This window comes from Peromyscus maniculatus, chromosome 22, assembly GCF_049852395.1.
Source record: "Peromyscus maniculatus bairdii isolate BWxNUB_F1_BW_parent chromosome 22, HU_Pman_BW_mat_3.1, whole genome shotgun sequence".
Classification (NCBI taxonomy): domain Eukaryota; kingdom Metazoa; phylum Chordata; class Mammalia; order Rodentia; family Cricetidae; genus Peromyscus; species Peromyscus maniculatus.
The window spans coordinates 39696653-39715807 of record NC_134873.1 but is presented as its reverse complement, the minus strand read 5'-3'; the positions used below and the strand labels follow the sequence as shown (position 1 = coordinate 39715807).

Sequence of the window (19155 nt, the reverse complement as noted above, 5' to 3'; positions counted from 1 at the left end):
GGTTCTGTGAAGTTTTTATAGTCACAGAACAAAGAAATACATTAATGGAGACATCAGGTGTCCGGGTAAAGAAGGAAAATGTCCTCTCAGGTGCTCTCTAATGGCATTTTTAGCTTCTGGGTTGATGGGAGTTAGTGGTTGTCTGCTTAGTTTCATGTATTTTTTAAAAAGTTTCCCCCGAGAGTCACAAGGACTTAGGTTGGGCACACAGTTGGACAATGAATAGCTCCCAAGGGGACTAAAGACAACGCAAGACTATTTGGCCCTGGATCTGTAACATTCCAACTCTCTACATTCCTGAAATTGTGATCAATCAACCTTGAAGACTCTTTGACATAAGTGTGCCTTCCGTGGGGGCGGGGGAGGGCTTCACCAAACTGTCTCTCACACATTTGCTTAATCCAGTAGAACCGTGTATCCCCAGGGCCTCCTCAACAGATCACAGTGATTTCCCTCATCTGTTTAAATGTGTTTCATGGAAGTCAAGAATGGTCACATGACAAATACTTGGGAAAAGTGCAACTTTGAAAGCAAGTTCTAGAGCTACCAACCACATCGTGGGAATCTCTGATGGCTGAGCACGTTCCATGTGACACACACAGATTAGACCTGAGTGTGTACATCTGTCACAAAGGAGAAGACACCATACTGTTACCTCAACCAGAACCTGCCAGGGGTCTGCCATCTTGCTCTATGTACACCGAGTGGGTCCAGGAACCCACGCAGGACTTGGTAACAAAGGCAGTGTTGATGTTGCCTACTATAGGCAGCCACCTATCAAAATGAGAACATACCTTTCTACCCTGAGCTTTAAACAGTGGAAGGAAAGATCCCTAAGAATAAAGATCCAGGAGAACAGGCCAAGTCCCACTCCCCATGACTGTCCGTCCATCCAGCACTCAGCATAGTGGTTGTTCCTCGTAGCATCCGTTAAGAAAGTGGAAAATGAACAGACGAATGCCTGGCTGACAAGACTTTTCAGTCACATGGGAATTTGGTCACTGGTTCAAGCAGGACTCGACACCTTTGGGTTAACGTGAGTCAGAGAGAATCCAGAGAGCCCGGAGATGACGTAGCTCCCAGCCACACTGCTGGAATTGGACATCACACTTGACAGTTCCTTGGCACCTCCACACAGGCTTTTCTCAGCGCTTTGGGTGGCGTATGAAAGCTCTTTCTTCTAGGTGTGGCAGTTCCCACCTGTAATCTCAGCATTTAGGAAGCTGAGGCAGGAGGATCATGGGGAATTATAGCCTAGTCTGGGCTCTGGAGTGAGATCATATTTCAAAAACCAAACCCAGATTTAAGTAAAAGCTGGGTGTGGTGGTGCACACCCAGAACCCATGGACTTGGGAGGTGGGATAAGAGAATCAGGGGCTCAAGGTCATCCTTGGCTACCTAACAAGGTTTAGGACAGCCTGGGCTACATGCTACTCGGTCTCAAAAAGCAAGTTCCCCCTAGTCACGGATGTCTGGTACAGTCTCCATGCCGCAGTCAGAGAGGTCTCTTAAAGGCACGTACCAAATCCTCAGACCTCCCCTGGCTTCCCATCTGAAATGTAACCTTCACTCCCAGGCATCCTGGCTGTGTGCCCTGGCCCTGAGAACTACTCTGCTCTCATCTCCTACACCGTTTACTCACCACAGTCACATGCCCTGACTCCAGCCGCCCTGACTTTCCTTCTCCTCCCCGATTATACTCAACTTGCTTTACCCCGCAGCCTCCATGCTTTCTGGCCCCTTTGCTTGGCATTTTCTGGTCCTCCGGGCAGCTGGCATCTTTTTGACTTGCATGTCTCAGTTCAAATCTCCCCTTCTCAGACAGGCTCAGCAACCATGATGCATCAGAACTGGCTACCCTTCCTGTGGCCCCTCTCCCCGCTTTGAGCAATGGCTGTCCCTACCTGAAATCATCACTTGAGCTATGTCCTAGATGTCTCAGCTCAGCAGACGGGACTCTCTGTAAAAGCTGAGTCCCATCAGTTCCTACCACCTTGAAATAGTGCATGACACATAATAGGTGCTTAATAAACAACTGTGAACTCTCTATTAGGCTCTAACTACCCAGGTCAGGACCATGTCACATGCGTCTCTACATCTCCACCAGCCCTCAGCATAAATGTGAAATGCTCAAGTCTCTGACCCGGTAGACCAGGCCTAGGTTCTTCAAGGTGTGGTGTGGTGTGATGTGTGTGGTGTGGCACAGGACCTGGCAAGCCACCTTTGGAGTGTCGATCCTTAAAGCCAAAGAGCTCTCTGAAAGCTCCGAGCGGGATTGAGTGACTTGTATTCAGTTAAGGCCGGGGCTTTGGTGTGGATATGCGTCAGCTTCCTGTCATACTCCACCCCTGGCACAGAGATTCCTTCCCACTCAGCTTAGGGTTCCACCTTCAGGAAGCTGATGGCACTTCATGACCCCTGCCCCACCCCCCACTGCCCACCTCTGCAAGACCGAGACGCTTAATGACAAACAATGTCGCCGAGCCCAGGACAGCAAAGGTCGGTGCAGGCTGATCCCCGGCACTTCCTCTGCTTGGCCGCTGACGTCAGGTAGGCAACTTGAGAACATGTCAGGACCGTCCTGGGGCCTCAGTTCCGGACCCTTTTTTGTACATTCCAATTCCCAGTATGTCAGAAGGATATATTTGGGCTTAAACGAACAGTGAAATCTGTACCACGCCCCAAGTCCCTGGCAGGTAGGACTAGCTTGTGTCTGAGAGACACAGACATGAGTCAGAGGTTACCTCAATGGCTGGCTTGGAAGGGTACGTGTAGTTGCTGTTCCGGAAGGTTCTCAGGAAGGGCTCATCCTAAGAGGAAAAAAAAAAAAAATGACCCGGGGAGGTTATCTGAGAGCAGGGAGGCTATGTCTGAGCTAACCACCCTGCCTTCTAGGTTTATTTAACAGGGTTCTGCATTGAACGGCAAAGAGCTGCATAGACAGAATTTCAGCCGTTCCAGAAGGGTTTTTATAAACCATTATTAGCCAGGGAGGCACAAATAAAAGGCTTAGAGAAAGTTCAACACATTCTGTGGTCTGGGCTCCATGATCTCATGCAGACCATAGCAATTACACGCATCTCCGCAGTCCTTGGTCTTACCTATTTTCTTCTTCTTATTTTTTTTTTCTGGCAAAAGACTCACATTTCAGCAATTTTCTTTCTGGAGAAGGGTTATGATGATGAGTGTGTTTTATTACCTGGCATTTTTTTTCTTTCTCTCTTCCTTGTGCTGTATGTGTTTATGACTCACTGTAAGTTGGCTTCCTGTATTTTAGGTCGTCTTCCCCCCTTGACTAACCTGTTCTCCAGGCAGGCCCTCCTCACCTCTCTGCTGTAGAGTCAGTGCTGTGCAAGCCAAGGGAACACTCCCAGGCCACCCAGTGGAAGGTGACGGGTTAATCAAAGCAGGGTGGAGGAGGAGGAGGAGGAGGAGGAGGAGGAGGAGGAGGAGGCAGCGGCAAAGGAGAACCAGGAGAAAATCAAACGAGGAGAAAACCCACAACCAAGCAAAGCAAAGTCAACTTAAGACCTGGACCAGGAAACAGTGAGGTAGACCAGGCCTAGGGACACTCGGGGAACATGCTTATAGAGTAGAAAGACCAAGGATGGGGAAAAAACGGGAACCAAATAGTCAGAGGTGTGGAGAGATGAGAGGGGGAAGTCAGACCATTGGGAAAGATGTCTTTAGAGATCAGTTCCAGGTGCTGTAAACTAAGTCTCCGTGGTAAACTCAGCTGGGAGAGGTTTTATTTTGGCTCACGGAGGGGTGCAGGAGGAAGAGGGGAGGAGAAGGAAGAGATGAGGAGCAAGAGGATGAGGATGATGATGAGGAGGAGGAGAAGGAGGGTTAAAATGTTGAAGCTAGCTAGGTGGGGGCGTGGTTACACATGCCTTTAATCCCAGCACTCGGGAGGCAGAGGCAGGCGGATCTCTGAGTTCGAGGCCAGCCTGGGCTACAGAGAGAGATCCAAGACAGGCACCAAAACTACACAGAGAAAACCTGTCTCAAAAAACAAACAAACCAAACAAAAAACAGTAAATCCCAGCACTTTGGAGTCAGAGGCAGGAGGATCTCTGCGAGTTTGAGGCCAACCTGGTCTACAAAGCGAATTCCCAGAGAGCCAGAGCAGTTACACAGAGAAGCCTGTCTTGAAACCCCGCCCCCCAATGCCGAGGCCTGTCTTCCCCCTTTTCTCAGTCTCAGCACTCCGATCTGAAACAGAGACCAGTGGCACTCAGGCCATGTCGCCAGTGTGAGACAGAGAAGCTCGTAATGGCACGCAGCATAGTTAATTAGGCTGTCTCAGATCAGTGTCGTCAGCGTCCGCCTCAACAGTCACCCCAGGAGGGCAGCCTGGGTGCCTTCTACAAAAGACCGACCTACACCTGTGTCCGGTTCCTGTACCCAGAGAAATACCGAGAGGAGGGCAGGGGGAGATTCGTCCATCAGGCACAAGGAAGAAAGACATGAGACACTCCTAAGCAATAAAGACCAGCAGACCTAGAAGTATGGAATTTTTCGAGGGAACGGACACAAGACTTGGGGACTTACATCCCTCAGGACAAGACTGGGCGTGGGGGCTAATTATGATTCTCCCTCCTGGCTGGAGCGGAAGGCACAGTCCACTTTTACCTTTCTGGAAGAGCTAGGAGTCTCATAACTATTTCTCTGACCACAGGAAGCATGAGCTGGGGGAGAGGAGAATTTGCCGAAGGGATCAGAGGACAAAGGGACCTTGGAATTCTGCTTTTATTGGCTCTTGGTTGCTTGGTGCACATGAGTCAGGCTGGTTTAAAAGGCCTGGGGTGGGGCTGACGACATGTGAGATTCCTGGCTGCCAGCCTGAGCAGGTAGAAGGGACGCTGCCCGGTGGTTTCCGTGGGCTGCCAAGGAGGCAGAGTCCAGGCAAGAGCAAGCAGTTGAGTCAGCGGCTGGAGAACCTGGCTGCTGCATAGCTTAGATGAAAAGGTCTGCAGAGAAGGAAGGGACTTTTCTGATGGGCTATGTATGCATTTAATCTCCTCCCCCGTTTTTTTGGGTAGGAGCGGTAATCTTATACCATATGTGGCTTTCCAAGAGGAAACGTGTCTTAAGGGTTTGGAAATCTAGGATGGGTGTCTGGGAAAGAAAAAAACAGTGGTAGGGTGAGAGACTGTGGAAGCTGGAGCTATGAAGTTCAAGGGGGGGGGGAGAGAACTCTAGAAATAGACCAACTTCAGAGTGAGGATGCACACAATAAGACCAAGACCGGGATGTCTGAGAGGGACCTCGTTTTTCAGAGCTAGAGATAGGAATGCCATGAAGAGGTAGGAAGGGAGGCAACCAGGAAAAAAAAAAAAATGGAGGTGCTTAAGCCTTCCCACGTCAGGGAGGAACAGATTCCAAAGAAGAGAAATGTAACCGTGACCGAGGTCAAGAAGAATAAAAGCTGGGAAAGGGCAGAGCTCAGCTCTGGAGTGAGGTAAAGAAGGGGCAGAGAGGAGAGAAGAGCCCACAGAGCTAATCAAGACTCAGTTGTATGGAACTCGCCCAATCTGCGAACGCATCCTAAAACCGCGGTGTACTGTGCAGTCACCCTACCTGGCGCAGCGGAATGTGCTATCATGGTATCCGTGAGGCTGGGAATGGAGGAGGATTGGGGCACTTCTGGAAGAACTCACTCCCAACTCACTGCCTCCGCCCCTCCCTCATCCCCCAGGTCCTGCTTGTGGCTTCTATGTTTAGACGCAGCCTGGATGAAAATATGCACTGCCTGTCCCCATCAGCTCACACGGATGGACTTTTGTATGGCTCCGAGGCACATGGCAGGGAGCAGATGGCACCTGAGACACTGTGCTGTGAAGCTGGGCTGGCCAACAGATGGACCCTTTTGGAATGGGCTCCACGGTTGCTTAGCAACAGCTTCTCCCGGGCTGGGCTGGTACAGGCTCGAGGAAGCTGGCTCTTGCCTCAGCTCATCAATAGTTGGTTAGGTCAGGTTCCGTCCGGAATGGAGGAAGTAAGCTTGAAGTTCTAGGTAGAGCCTCATCTTTTTGGGGCTCCCTGCCTGAACTGGGACAGAGAGGGGGCATAATTTGCCTTGGGCCTCACAGTGAAGGGACCCTCCCTGACCCAGGGCTGGGACCTCAATTTGGCATATAATGTTTGTAGGGAGGAAGAGCTCACATCCAAGGAGCCAGATGTAGAAGTTTGAGCCTGTAATCCTAGACCGGGGGGAGGTGGAAACGGAGGGGAGGGGAGGTCATGGGATTTACTAGTCAGCCAGTCTATAGCCAAGTGGTTAGCTCCAGGGTCCTTAGGAGAGCCTATCTTAAAACTAAGGTGAAGAACAGCTGGAAACATCCAACATCAACCTTTGGCCTCCGTGTATGCATGCGTGCACACCCGTACATACAATGGCTCACAAGGAGAAGGAAAATGAAATTCTTATGGTTTGATCACTGCTTTAAGTCTTCACATGCCCCTTACTGCCCAAGCTGCCCAGGTCCCTCCCCCTCAATGCCCCTGGGCAGCCTCAGGAAGTGGCAGCGATTATGCTCACACATGGCATAGAGGGCATAGAGGGGCCTCACCCTTTTGCCCAGCAACTGATCAATCGTTGGTACTCAAGCTACCTATGCATGCTGATAATTACAGGACTCGACTTTCTCCTCTGCTTGGGGCACTAGATCCGGCCGTTGCGCCCTCTGCTACCACTGCTCTTATCCCCAGTCCCTCTTGCTCATGGTATATCAGAGGAAGCCAGGTACTAAAGATTGAGATGGAAAAGAGAGCTGACAGGGAGCACGGAGGAGCAGGATAGGGGCCTCCCCTTTTCTTGGGATCCCCAGCAGATATCCCAAGGGAGCTGCGAGCCTAGGCTGAGGCTCTGCCTGGTAAGCAGGGGGCGGGGTGCTGGTTGCAGCCTGACCCAGACTGGAAGGAAACCCAGCCTTCCACATTAGGTCAGGCACTCTGCTTTTATGGCCACCATGGGCTCTCTAGCCTTGGCCTTATTTGGTTAAAAAGCCATAAGACAAAACCAGAAACAGGAGCTGAAGGCAAGGGGAACGTGAGCCTGCCCTCACTCCAGGCCTGAAGTCACGTCGAACATATTCCTCCTTAAAAGGAGCCCTGCACTGTTCCTGATGCCAATTCAGGCTGGTCCTCTCGAGCCCTCCCTGATAGTAGCTCGGGCTCTCCTGTTGCGACCCCTGCTGTTGGCCCCCTCTTCACGGGGAGAACACCTAGTCCAGGCTCTGGGCTCCCGGGTCCCTCTCTTGGCCCTTCCACTCATATCTAGACCCCCCCATCTGCTCCACACTTTCTTGCCTTCCTGGCTTCTGCTGCCCAGGCTCCTCTTTGTATGGACCCAACTTTATCACCCATCTCCAAGGAAGCAGCTCAGCCACATTTCCTTCTCCCCCCTCCCAAGTCCATCTCTCAGCCTAGGGCTGAGGAAGAGGAAGAGGAGGAGGAGGAGGAGGAGGAGGAGGGGGAGGAAGAAGGGGAGGGGAAGGAGGAGGAGGGGAAGGAAGGAGGGGAGGGGGAGGGGGAGGAGGGGGAGGAAGAAGGGGAGGGGAAGGAGGAGGAGGGGGAGGAAGAGGAGGGGGAGGGGAGGAGGAAGGGGAGGAGGGGGAGGAGGAGGAAGAAGAAAAGGAGGATAGGGAAGAGACAGAGAAGGAAAAGGAGGAGGAGGAGGGACAGGTCTGGCCAGTTTCTGAGGACAGACCAAGCAAGTCCCTCCTTCACTACCTGGGTCGGGCAGGCCATGGCTATGAATGCTCTCGGGTCCAAAGTATCTGTTTTCTTTCCCAGAGGTTCAAGCTGATTGGGGGGAAGAAAAGAAAAACACACCAAGCTTGTTTGTCCCTGCTGAAGAAGGGAACATCAGAACTTCATTTTGGGGGTGTGGCTTTGACTTGAGGCTCTGTCAGGGGCTGGCAAGCAGGATCCAGAGCAAGTCAGCTTCTCTAGGAAACTCAAAACACTCCCTGTGAGACTGTGTGTGTGTGTGGAGGGGCTAAAAGCAGATTACGTGGTTTCAACTGCCTAGCATATGTAGTGGTGTACAGAAAAGGTTGAATAAATGCAGGGTTTCTGCTGGTGTGTGTGTGTGTGTGTGTGTGTGTGTGTGTGTGTGTGTGTGTGTGTGTGCATACGCATGCATGCATGCATGCATGTGTGTTTGTGTGTGTGTGTTCAAGTTGATAACCATGCTTGTGTATGGAGGTCAGAGGTCAGTGTGTCAAGGGTTTTTTCCCTGCTGCTTTCCACCTTATTTTTTTGAGTTAGGGACTCTGATTAAACTTGGGAATATGCTGTTCTAATAAGACTGGCTGGCCAGCAAGCTCTTGGGATCTCCGTCCCCCGACACTGGGGTGATAGTGGTCTGCCCCAATCCCTGGCTTTTACAAGAGCCCTCGGGATCTGAACTCAGGCTTACCCACTGAGTCATGTCCCCAGCCCTTCTGAGAGGTTATGTAGACAGCATCCCTCCTGACAGCTCACGAGGGACAGCTGGTGGTGCAAACTGGCCAAGTCAGTTTCCAGGATTCTCCATGGCCACTCTGTAGACATCGACTGATGTGCCAGCTGCTGTCCCTCTGGGTCCGCCCCACATCTGGTAAGCTTGGTGCTTTGCACTAGACTACGCTGTCAGAAGCTGCTCTTTATCTTACCATATTGGCCCAAAGGGCTCTGGAGAGCTGAGTGTGGAACTTCTGGTTAGGGAGGATGCAGTCTGGGGCAAAGAAGGATGTATCTGGACGCCCATCCTGAAAGAGACAAGCACTTTCCTCAAGGTCCTGTGGGGTTAGAGGGAGCCAGAGGCCATGCGATCCTGGGCAATGCCCACAACATACCCCCTTCCCTTTGGGAACATGCCAGGGACATAAGGGCATTCCCACAGATAAAGAGCTTTGGGTGACCTCAAGCAGTACCTTCTCTGGCCTCCACATTCTCCCTATTTTATTTAAAAAGTGCTCTGTTTGGGCACATTTGTAGAATCTCTAACTCGTGCTGTAAGTGAAGAAGCTAGTTTCTTAGTTCTCCAGGGAGTCTTGGGTAGTGTATTGGTTAATACTGACGTCAACCTGACAGAGACTGGGTGACTTGGGGTGGGAAGACCCACACGGAATGGGGTACCGGACTGCACAGGGAGAGAGCTAACTGAGGACCAGCATTCCTGGCAGGAGATGCAATGTGCCCGACTGCCTCATGCTCCTGACCCTGCTGTCCCTGCCAGGACACACTGTGTCTCTTCTTAAACTAAAATGTGAGCCAAAACAAGCACGTCCTCCCTTAAGCTGCTTGTGGAAATGAAGAGAAAAGTAACTAATACTAAACCAGCTAGGGTGGGGTGGGGAGCGGGGTAGGGGAACTTCCTTGCTAATTCTCAGCCTCTACAATTAGGCGGAGAGGATGAAAGGGCAGACCAAGCAGGCCTGGCCAGAGCTGACATCAGGCCAGCAGGGCACCCGACTCCAGCTCTTCTCTCCGCAGGATCTGGACACGTTACTCTGCTCTTCTTCCAGCTTCCCCTAAGTTGTCCGAGGTCTTGGGATAGAGGGCTTACCTGCTCGGCCCACAGAGCTCTTCTGCACTGAGAGGGAGTGCCAGGCAACACGCGTGGCCAAGGGGTGGGAACACAGCACAAGAACTCTCTCTCACAGCCACAGGGGCCACATGTGAGGGAGACCACATGTGGCAGCAAGTCACGAACATAGACTTGGATATCTGTGAGTCTTGCCTGTCTTTTACGTTCTTTCTGATTTTGGGAAGGCTACAGCACATCTATTTACTTCTGTTCCATGGGGCTCGTGGTACCCCCCAAGGCAGCTGTGGCAATCTTATCTGTGGGATGCGTAATGCCTGGGTTCAGGTGTAAAAGGGCACTGTGCCTGCTGGCGTAGCCTCTCTGTGTCCTGCCCATTCTCACGCATTCCTGCCTCGATGGTTCTCTTGCAAGGATGTCCCTCCTCCCTCCAGAGCCCAAGGTGGGGGGAGCGTACCTCTAGGATGGGGAGCCTGGTGTTAAGAAGAAAGGGCTGCAGGACCACAGAGAAGTCCTCCCGGGTATCATAGCGGCCGGACTCCACCAGTTGGAGCATGCCACTCTGGGAACACACAGGAATACCAACAGCAGCCTTTAGCACAGGATAGGGTGAGGACAGGCGGCAGACAGCATCCCTGTCCCCCCATCCCCGTCCCCGCCCCCTTAGACAAGGGAGCTGACTCAACCCGATGCAAATGTTTTTGATGGCAAATCCCATTCTAGACAGTTTGGAAATGGATGTACGGTTTCAGGGTTTTTTTTTTTTTTTTGGTTGTTTTTTGTTTGTTTTGTTTTGTTTTGTTTTGTTTTGTTTTAAACCTGCCATCTCTAAAGGTTGTTTCCACAAGGAAAAGAAAAAGAAACAAACAAAAAACAGAGAAGACACGCCGAGCTCGTCAGGCTCCTAGGTTCTTATTCTGTAATCCCTTTTCTTGTGGTTTGTCTGTCAGGACTTGTGTGAGAGTGGGGGCCAGAGAAATGGGGGGAAGCTGGCCTCCAGTGTGGCTTTATGGGACACCCCAGACCCACTGGCTAACAATGAGATTTATCACCCTCCACCCCCAAAGGCGGCTCAGCCACACCAATGTCACCTGGATGCTACTGGGGCTTTTCCAACCAAGGAAACAGACCCTCAGCCAGGTGGGGCAGAGGGAGGGGCCGAGGATGGCTGGTGTCTTGCTCTCTTTCCTTCATTCCTCCCCTGCCTAGAGGGAGCTCTGGGCTGTAATAGGAAGAACACAGGAAGAGGACATGGAAAGGCACTCTCCTCTACCTTACCTGGTAGGACTGGGTGAAGGACTCCAACCTGGCCAGCTCGTGGGAATTCTCCCCCGGGCTCAGAACACAGTTGCACAGGACACTGTACAAGGAAGGGGAGGCAAGAAGAAGAAGGTCCATAGCTGAAGCTCCCTCCATTCGAGGACTGCTTCTGGCCACCCAGAGCCGGGTGGGGTAGCAAGGCTCACTCGAGACCCGGTTTGGGAGCACAAGCGCCTGGAGGGTCTGAGGCACCTGTCCTAGGTCCTCGAGAAAGTGATGAGAAGGAGGAATCTGCAGTTTGAGTGAGTCTGCTTTAATAAGTACTCGAATTGGACTTCAGAGGCTAGGCCTGTCACATTCTGCCCAGTAAATGAACCCAGGCAACAAGAATGCATTATTTAATTAAAAAAATAAAATAGCAATGCATCCTGGTATTAAAGCAGGCACACCAGGACTCTGATACTCATATCCTGAGATACCTCCTCTAATGTTATTCCAATGCCTTTCCTTGGATTGTGAGTTAGTTTCAGTCATATGCACTTTACATTCAGAGGAAAGTTAAAGATGACCTTTGACATACGATGGAGGTGACATTCCCATAAGCTCATGGTCAGTTTATAACAGTGTACATTAAAATTTGTGTTCTAGCCGGGCAGTGGTGGTGGACGCCTTTAATCCCAGCACTCGGGAGGCAGAGCCAGGTGGATCTCTGTGAGTTTGAGGCCAACCTGGTCTACAAAGCGAGTTCCAGGAAAGGCGCAAAGCTACACAGAGAAATCCTGTCTCGAAAAACAAAAAAAAAAAAAAAACAAAAAAAAAATGTGTTCCGGGCTGGCAGATGGTTCAGTGGTTAAAGCGCTGCCTGTGCACGTGGGAGGACCAGAGTTTGGATTCCCAGAAGCCCCAGAAATGCCAGGTGGGTGTAGCAGCCCACCTGTAATTATAGCCTAGGGAAATGGAGACAGAGGATTCCCAGAGCAAGTTGGCTAGTGAGACTTGCCTTATCGATGAGCTCTGGGTTTGACTGAGACACCCTGCCTCATTGAATAAGGTAGACGAGCACTCAAAGATGAGTCCTACCATCAACTTCAGGCCTTCACAGGCACACACAAGCATGTGCATGTGCACCCTCACATGTATGCTCCCCCATACAGACATGCATACACAGATGTGCACCATACCCTCAAAAAATGGAAAAAGGAAAAAAAAATCATTTGCTATACCTACCTACCAAATATTTCATCATAGAAGCCCCATACGCCATAGTGGGCTGACTGGTTTCCACTTGGGGTGGGGAGCTTTCCGTGGGGTATTTCTTGGGGCTTCCAGAGTCACTTGGGAGCATGGGACCACATATCTCCAGCCCAGGAAAAGACTGTATTCTGAGTATGTTTTCTCTTGAGTGAATGTGGCTTTTGTGCCATTATATAGGTCAGAATCCTAAGTCAAGGCCATCTATATTTCCAGTGCCTTCAGGACAGTGCCTGGGGCACAGTTAATTCTGTGAGATTTTGTTTTTTAAGATTTATTTATTATATATACAGTATTCTGCCTGCATGTATGCCTGCATGCCAGAAGAGGGCGCCAGATCTCACTACAGATGGTTGTGAGCCACCATGTGGATGCTGGGAATTGAACTCAGGTCCTCTGGAAGAGCAGCCAGTGCTCTTAACCACTGAGCCATCTCTCCAGCCCCTGTGAGATTTAAGTCAATAGGTGCATGAAGGTGTAAAGGATGAGGACTCACACACCTGTGTACCCACCACCCAGGTACAGAAACTGAACGGTCATCTTTCCCTTCCCCCAACTTCCCTCTTCTGCAAGAAGCCTGGGTTGGGTGTTTTGTCTCTTGCTCTCCACTACAGTTTAGCCACACAGAAAACCACTCCATGTTACATTTTCAGTTTGGGCTACTCAGTCTCTCAAATAGTGGCCTCCATGATTCTTGCTATCACAGAAGTTCCTGCCTGGCACCTGGGATAGGGAAGGGACAGGATCAAGGCTCTTGACCTCCCAGGAGAGAATGATGCTAACACAGTCCTTATTTATAGACAAGGAAGAAATAAGCTGCTGCTGAGACTCTGGGGAGACATTGCTGAATGGGCAGGCCAGACCAAGACTGAGGCGATCTCTTGGATGGGATGACTAGTGCCTGCCTACCTGGCCTGATGCACCGGGCACTTGTCTGGGTTCTTCAGGAACACTTGCCGTATGATACTGGGGTTCATGAAGTCCACGAGGTTGACCAGGGCTCTGGGGACCTAAAGAGAAGGCTGCAGGTAAGACAAGGGCTCCCGGCTGGGGTTTGGATAGAGGCTCCCTTTAGACTTCGAGCTCAGCTCACTCCTGAGTTCAAGAGACAAAGTCTACACAGGACCACTTCCTAGAGTGTCGCAGCCCGTGCGTGACGTCAGGTATACCAGTGGGTGGGGAGAATAGATAGTAGGACCTCTAGGATGGGACAGTGAATGCTAAGAGCTCAGCTCTGTTCAGCCATCTTGTAGTGAGCCAGAATATGGCGTGATAGACAACTTGTTTGCCAGGCTGCTGACTCCTGACCAATTTCTGCCAGCTTGACTCGGGCCAACTACTTCTGAGTAGACATGGGGACTCACTTACCCAGCAGGGCATCTAGTGGTTAGAATGTTATTTCCCTGGCATAGCAGGAGTAGCCTTTTGCTGCCTACAAGGTAGCAGTGAGGTGGAAGAAATGAGCCTGGGTATAAATAGAGGTTTACTCAAGACACTCTGTGTTTCACATGCCATGCCAAGCCTGGCCAGCGGCTAACACCAAGGAATGTTCTGGAGGGAGATGTCAGTACACAGTGCCTTCCTTTCTTGATACCGGAGATCTCCGGGGCTCCTTCCAAATAGAATGCCGCTGACTTGGGTATAAGACTGGAGCCTCTGGATGGGGGCAGAGCCCATGCCCCTGGCTGGCTCCATCCTTCCTCTCCCCTCCCACCTGCACCTCCACCATACCAAGTTACAGAAGCCCTAACCCACCTCCCTATGCAGGATGTCCAAGGCATTGCGGACATGGTCAACAAAATTGGCTGCAGAGTACCGATTCTGGAAAGAGAAAGGGGAGGGAAAGGAAGGGATTGGTTGTGGTGAGAGGGCAGAGGGGCCGGTGTGGGCTTCCCCTCTAGGTCCAGCCCCAAGGACTTGTCACCCCCCTGTCCACCACCATCTGTTGAGTGGGCTCACTTTCTAACATGCTGATACAATGACTCACTGTTGTCAGGGACAAGGGGCTAGAAGATCAGAACCATTGGCCAGAGTGGAAAATGAAGAATGCTCTCCCAAAATGCTTGGGGGGGGGCGTCTATAGTTCCTTCTCTCTCAAGAGCAGCAGCCACCACTCATGTGCTACCTGGCCCCTCCCCACTCGGGATGTGCATGTGGTCCCAGTCACAAAGCCGACCCCAAGGAGCTCGGGCACACGAGTGTGTGCCTAAGTTACGTGTACACACGCACAGTGTACCTGGAGCTGAATGCCTGCCCTGGGGTGAGTTGTAGGGACCTCGATCTCCAGAGCCTAATGGTCAAAGGCAGGATCAGACCCAGACCCTACCCAATTACCGAATCCGTGCAGAATTCACACAGGTCACTGGCCCCGATCATGACCGTGATGACCTTCCAGTCTTGGAGGAAGTTGACTCTCTACATTAGGAGGGAGGAAAATGCTCATCACAGCTCTAGGAAATCCAGTCAGCCCCTTGTGACTTCCTTGTCCACTTGAAAGAACACAATCAGAACCTTGGAGCTGATGACATTTTAAAGGCTTTATTTATAGACCAGAATCTTAGCAGCAAGAGGGACCTTCAAGGTCACTGTGACCAGCAGCCATTCTCCCCTCACCCCATATAATATCCTCCAGAAGGTCTCAGACAAGGGGGTTTTCCTACCTCTGCTTGAATGCATCTAGCAAAAGGGCACTCACTGCTTTTCCTGGCAGACCATTCCATTTGGGGAAAACTTTACCAGGCTAGACAACTAACATTTGTCAGTAACCACCAAGGCGACTCACGTGGTCATTCTTCATCCTCTGAACCAGAGTCTGGACTTGGCTTGAAAGGTTCCTGAGGAGAGAAAGTCAGTCCTTCTGTTGAGGAAAGATGTCCATTTTTGTCCTCTTACCCTACAGGGCCTACACAGTGCAGGTTTTCACAATACTACATGAGCTGCCGGTTGACGCCTGAATGATGGACCCATAGCATGATGGTCTCCTTGGGTAGGACAGAGGGGGATTTTATGTCACAGGCTACTGCTATTACAGAGCCCAGTTAACGGGTGTTGGGGGCATGCCGACCAACTGGAGATGCGGGCTGGAACCATGGGTGGGCCAAGAACCATGGGAAGCAGGAGCTCCAGGCTTCTGGGGTCTCTAGAAGAATTAGCACCTCCTTGAGAGACCATCCCAGGAGGCTGGGCAGTTCTGCTCAGCAGCCCTTAGTCTGCTTTTTTTGGTTTGGTTTTTGGTTTGGTTAGCTCCATTCCAGGACCAGGGAGACCAAGAGACTTGTCCAGAGGCCCCCTCAGGCTAGAGATCTTGACTTGGATGCAGTAGGCCTTCCCTGATCACACAGGGTAAGTGAAATCCCGTGGGAAGATTTCTCTAACAGCATTCTGTCAGAGCGAGCTTCAAAAATTGGCAAATATTGCTTAGTCAGTCCAACCCTTAGCTGCCAAGGTGTGTGAGAGCCTGACCAAGGAGCTGGGTGACAGCTGTAGACACACGGCTCCTTCCCACGTCCAAGGCGACTCCCAATGCCACCCGATAACTTTGGTTATGGGGGGACAGGAAAGAGCACCCTCAAAATCATTGCTGCAGACGGGTCAAGTGCCCCTTTGTGGGTCTCTATGGGGATCTCTGAGGGACTGACCTCACGCCCCCTATTCCCCTCTCTGCAGCCCCCCCCCCCCATGTCATACTCAGCTTTCGCCCAAGGAACAGCCTGGTTAAGGAATGCGCCTGCAGAATCGACGCCACCTGTGCCGACTGCATAGCCTGTGAGATTGCCATTAAATTCCCGTAGGATATCTGGAAGAGGAAAGGGAGACTCTAGGCACGGAACTCAAGACAGAAGACTAGGGCGTATTCTGCAGTACAAAGCGTCCTAGGGGCTCACCGTCATTCTCATGCTTCCTGGGAACAGGAAGTGGGTTGCACCATAGGCCTGACGGAAACTAGGACCTCTCTCAGTTGGAAAGACGTGATGATAAGCCTGACCGGGTAAGGTTGGAAGTTTCTCACAGAGGTACTTTCCTCTGCCCAACTTACTTACAGGGCCAGTGAAGGCCCTATGGATTTGTCTCAGCATTTATTTGAAAAGCTCAAGGCCGAGGGCACTTGGCGGCTTGCCCTCCTCGGTCACCTCACAAGAACATAGAAAGAGCAGGGATTGAACTCAGGTCTTCAGGCTCTGTCTCTGATGCTCATTCCACCCCCTCAGGCTATTGGGGCCTCCTCTCCCTCTCCAGGGCTCGTCCCTAAAGATGATGTGCTATTCTTCTCTAGAGCATTCCTACTCAAGGCCTTGGTATTTACTCACTGGGCAAGGTGGTCACATTCTCCAGGGACGCATCCCCACCAGCACTGTATGGAATGAGCAAGGCATGGAAGGAGAGAAACCAAGTCAGTATATGAACTTTATCAAAGACCAATCCCCACCCATTCTTAGAATGTGAGGGATCCTGAGAACATTCTAGATTCGCCAGTGGACTGTTTCCCCTTTAGTCTGAAGGTAAAGGACTTTCCTTTATCTACTTGGGTGGCGAGTGCTTAGCTGAGGAGAACTCTGTGTGCCCAGCATGGACTGTATTGTAGGTCATGGCTCTTTCTCTTGTCCCTAGCTTAGAGTTAGAGATGGATATCTCCACATGACAGAGAAGAAGACTGAGGTGCTGGGAGGGTAGTGGCTAAGGGTAACTAAAACCTAGCTTGAGCTGGGAAGCTTGAGAACACAGATAAGCTTTTCTGCCCAGTATCAGGTAGATTCCAATGGAAGATTCAGAGGATGGGAGCTTGCTGCCTTCCAATGACCCATCTCATTTGATCTGGCCTAACCTCAAAACACACCACATAAGAGGTCATTTCCTCCCACATGTTTAAGGAGATACTCATTTCTATCTTAAAAAAAAAAAAATCTAGCCAGGCGTGATGGCATATGCCTTTAATCCCAGCACTGGGGAGGCAGAGGCAGGTGGATATCTATGAGTTCAAGGTCAGCCTGGTCTACAAAGGAAGTTCCAGGACAGCCAGGACTATTACACAGAGAAACCCTGTCTTGAAAACAAACAAACAAACAAACAAACAAACAAACAAAAACAAAAAACCCAAAACCCAAACAAAAAATCTAGATGTTCAGATATTTGGTATTTACTGTGTTTTCTTCTATGCCCTTTTCCTCAGTCCCAGCATGTCATTCCAGGCCAGGGGAGTTCGAGAATACAGACTTAGCATCTAGCCTTCTAGTAGAGACCTCTCAAGGATGGCCATAAATCAAAGTCGCTAAGCTCCGCCCTCCACACCACTGAGTTTTCTCCCCCATGGCCCATCAGATGTCTGGGCCTGGACTAGTGGGTGGGGCTTTTGTCACTACTGAATTCTCTTGTAGCTCTACATGATGGTGTTGCTTCTGAATCCTTTCTTCTCCAAGCCCAAGTCACCAAATTGGAGCATTTTACACTTGGAAGGAAATTAGAAATCCATATACTGTCCCATCTGTGGTCTTCTGCATATTTCCCTCAACAGACAGGAAAACATATATAAACACATACACTTATCATGTACTTTCTACTTTCATTTCTTAAAGGTAGCTTGGTACTTAAAAAAGGGTGGTGGCAAAGCAAGACCAACAGGCTTTCCTGGTGCCATGCCAATGTCCAAGAAGATAAAAGACAAGCACACAAATAAACACAGAGCAGTCAAAATACGTAAGTCACCATTTTGATCAGAACTACCAAAACATGAAAGGAAACCCTCATGCCAAACATCTGGTCTACGTTAGACTCTTCAGGAAACGTAATCTGTGACACATGAGCTCAAGGCTAGACTTTGTTTCTTCTGTGGTCATCCACTGTGCAGAAAGGTACAGGAGAAGCTTAGGAATGCGTGTTCAAAGTGTCAGAAATGTGAGGTTAAAGACCTGATTAAAAACAAAAACAAGGAGATGCATTTTGCTTTGGTTAAGTAAATTTTATTTTGGCCATAGAATAATCCCAAACAAGCCAATGTATTTCTACCAAAGAAAAAGCTATACTCTAAAGAAGAAAGCTCTCAGACCAGCTCACTGGTAAGCTAGCTGACAATGTGTCCATAGTTGCACAGTCTCATAGGCCAAGGGACCTTGGGAGCCTCTATAGGTCCTGATTACAACCACCCATCCCTGCAGAATCCTGGGGCCCCTTTTCCCATTTATATGAGGTCCATTTTTCCTGTTTCCTTGGAAGAAAAGGTCTAAGGTGCTTTCTTAATTTTCTTAGAACCATTTCATTGCCTGGTATTTCTAATGTAGTGGGCTCCAGAAAATGGCTTTTCTCTGATCAGTCTACTTCACGGACATTTCCCAGGGGTTAACAGATATTTCAAAGAAAGAAAAGTCCAGAATTAAGGGCAACCCTCACTCAAACATCAACCATTAAAGAGAGGTCTTCAATGTGTCGCTTCTCAGAGCCTTTACTGTGCTAGTATGCACATGAAGGAAACAGTAGGTAATGTTTTACCTCAGATACAAAGGAACGCCCCTCTTGGACAGCTAACATTCCGTGGACCAACCCCAAGAAACTCCTGTCTGGTAGTCTACCACTGTTACTTGGATGCTAACCTAGAGCATCCATCCTCAACATCAGTACACTTGGGGGGAAGATTTTAAAGTCCAGCAGTCATTCATTGGCCATGGGTTGGTTATTGGGATTATAACTAGAAAAGTTTGGGCATTTCATTCCTAGGAAAGAACAGAGAGTGGCTGAACATTTGTATGGGCCGTGCAAGAAATCCCTTAGAAGGCTTATGCCCCCGGGCTGGGAGCTTCACTATCTCAGCTACCTGTGAGGCTGTGCCAATCACTTCCGTTCCCAAGGGTGTTCCTCTGGAGCGGACACTCCTGTGTGGTTTCCCTCACACAACTATGTGTCACTGTCTCCTTTAGCTGAGATGGAGAGCAGCTGCTGCTGCGAACCAGGCCTCTCCTGGGCCACAGTGAGTCCTTCCCTCCCCCCTCCCCACACACACTCTGCTCTCTTTTTCTCTTTCCTCACAGCTTCAGCAACATTCTGGAGAGTGCTGAGTAACCGGAGGTTCTGTTTTGTTCTGGGTAGCCCACTAGAGACCATTGACATGACTGAAGATG

The 19155-nt window shown here is 50.3% G+C and overlaps 1 protein-coding gene across 2 annotated transcripts in view; it reads right to left on the bottom strand.

Annotated features, from left to right (window-relative positions):
* The window catches only part of Plb1 (phospholipase B1), a 121104-nt gene that overhangs the window by 24216 nt on the left and 77733 nt on the right, over positions 1-19155 (bottom strand). For both annotated transcript variants that reach the window (XM_006984819.4, XM_042266896.2), the window contains 11 exons: positions 16357-16400; positions 15737-15845; positions 14832-14883; positions 14384-14464; positions 13805-13870; positions 12959-13059; positions 10817-10898; positions 9996-10100; positions 8664-8759; positions 7738-7809; positions 2745-2810 (listed from right to left, as the gene is read on the bottom strand). In XM_006984819.4, the coding sequence (XP_006984881.3) occupies positions 2745-2810; positions 7738-7809; positions 8664-8759; positions 9996-10100; positions 10817-10898; positions 12959-13059; positions 13805-13870; positions 14384-14464; positions 14832-14883; positions 15737-15845; positions 16357-16400 (874 nt within the window). The remainder of the gene's footprint in view (positions 1-2744; positions 2811-7737; positions 7810-8663; positions 8760-9995; positions 10101-10816; positions 10899-12958; positions 13060-13804; positions 13871-14383; positions 14465-14831; positions 14884-15736; positions 15846-16356; positions 16401-19155) is intronic.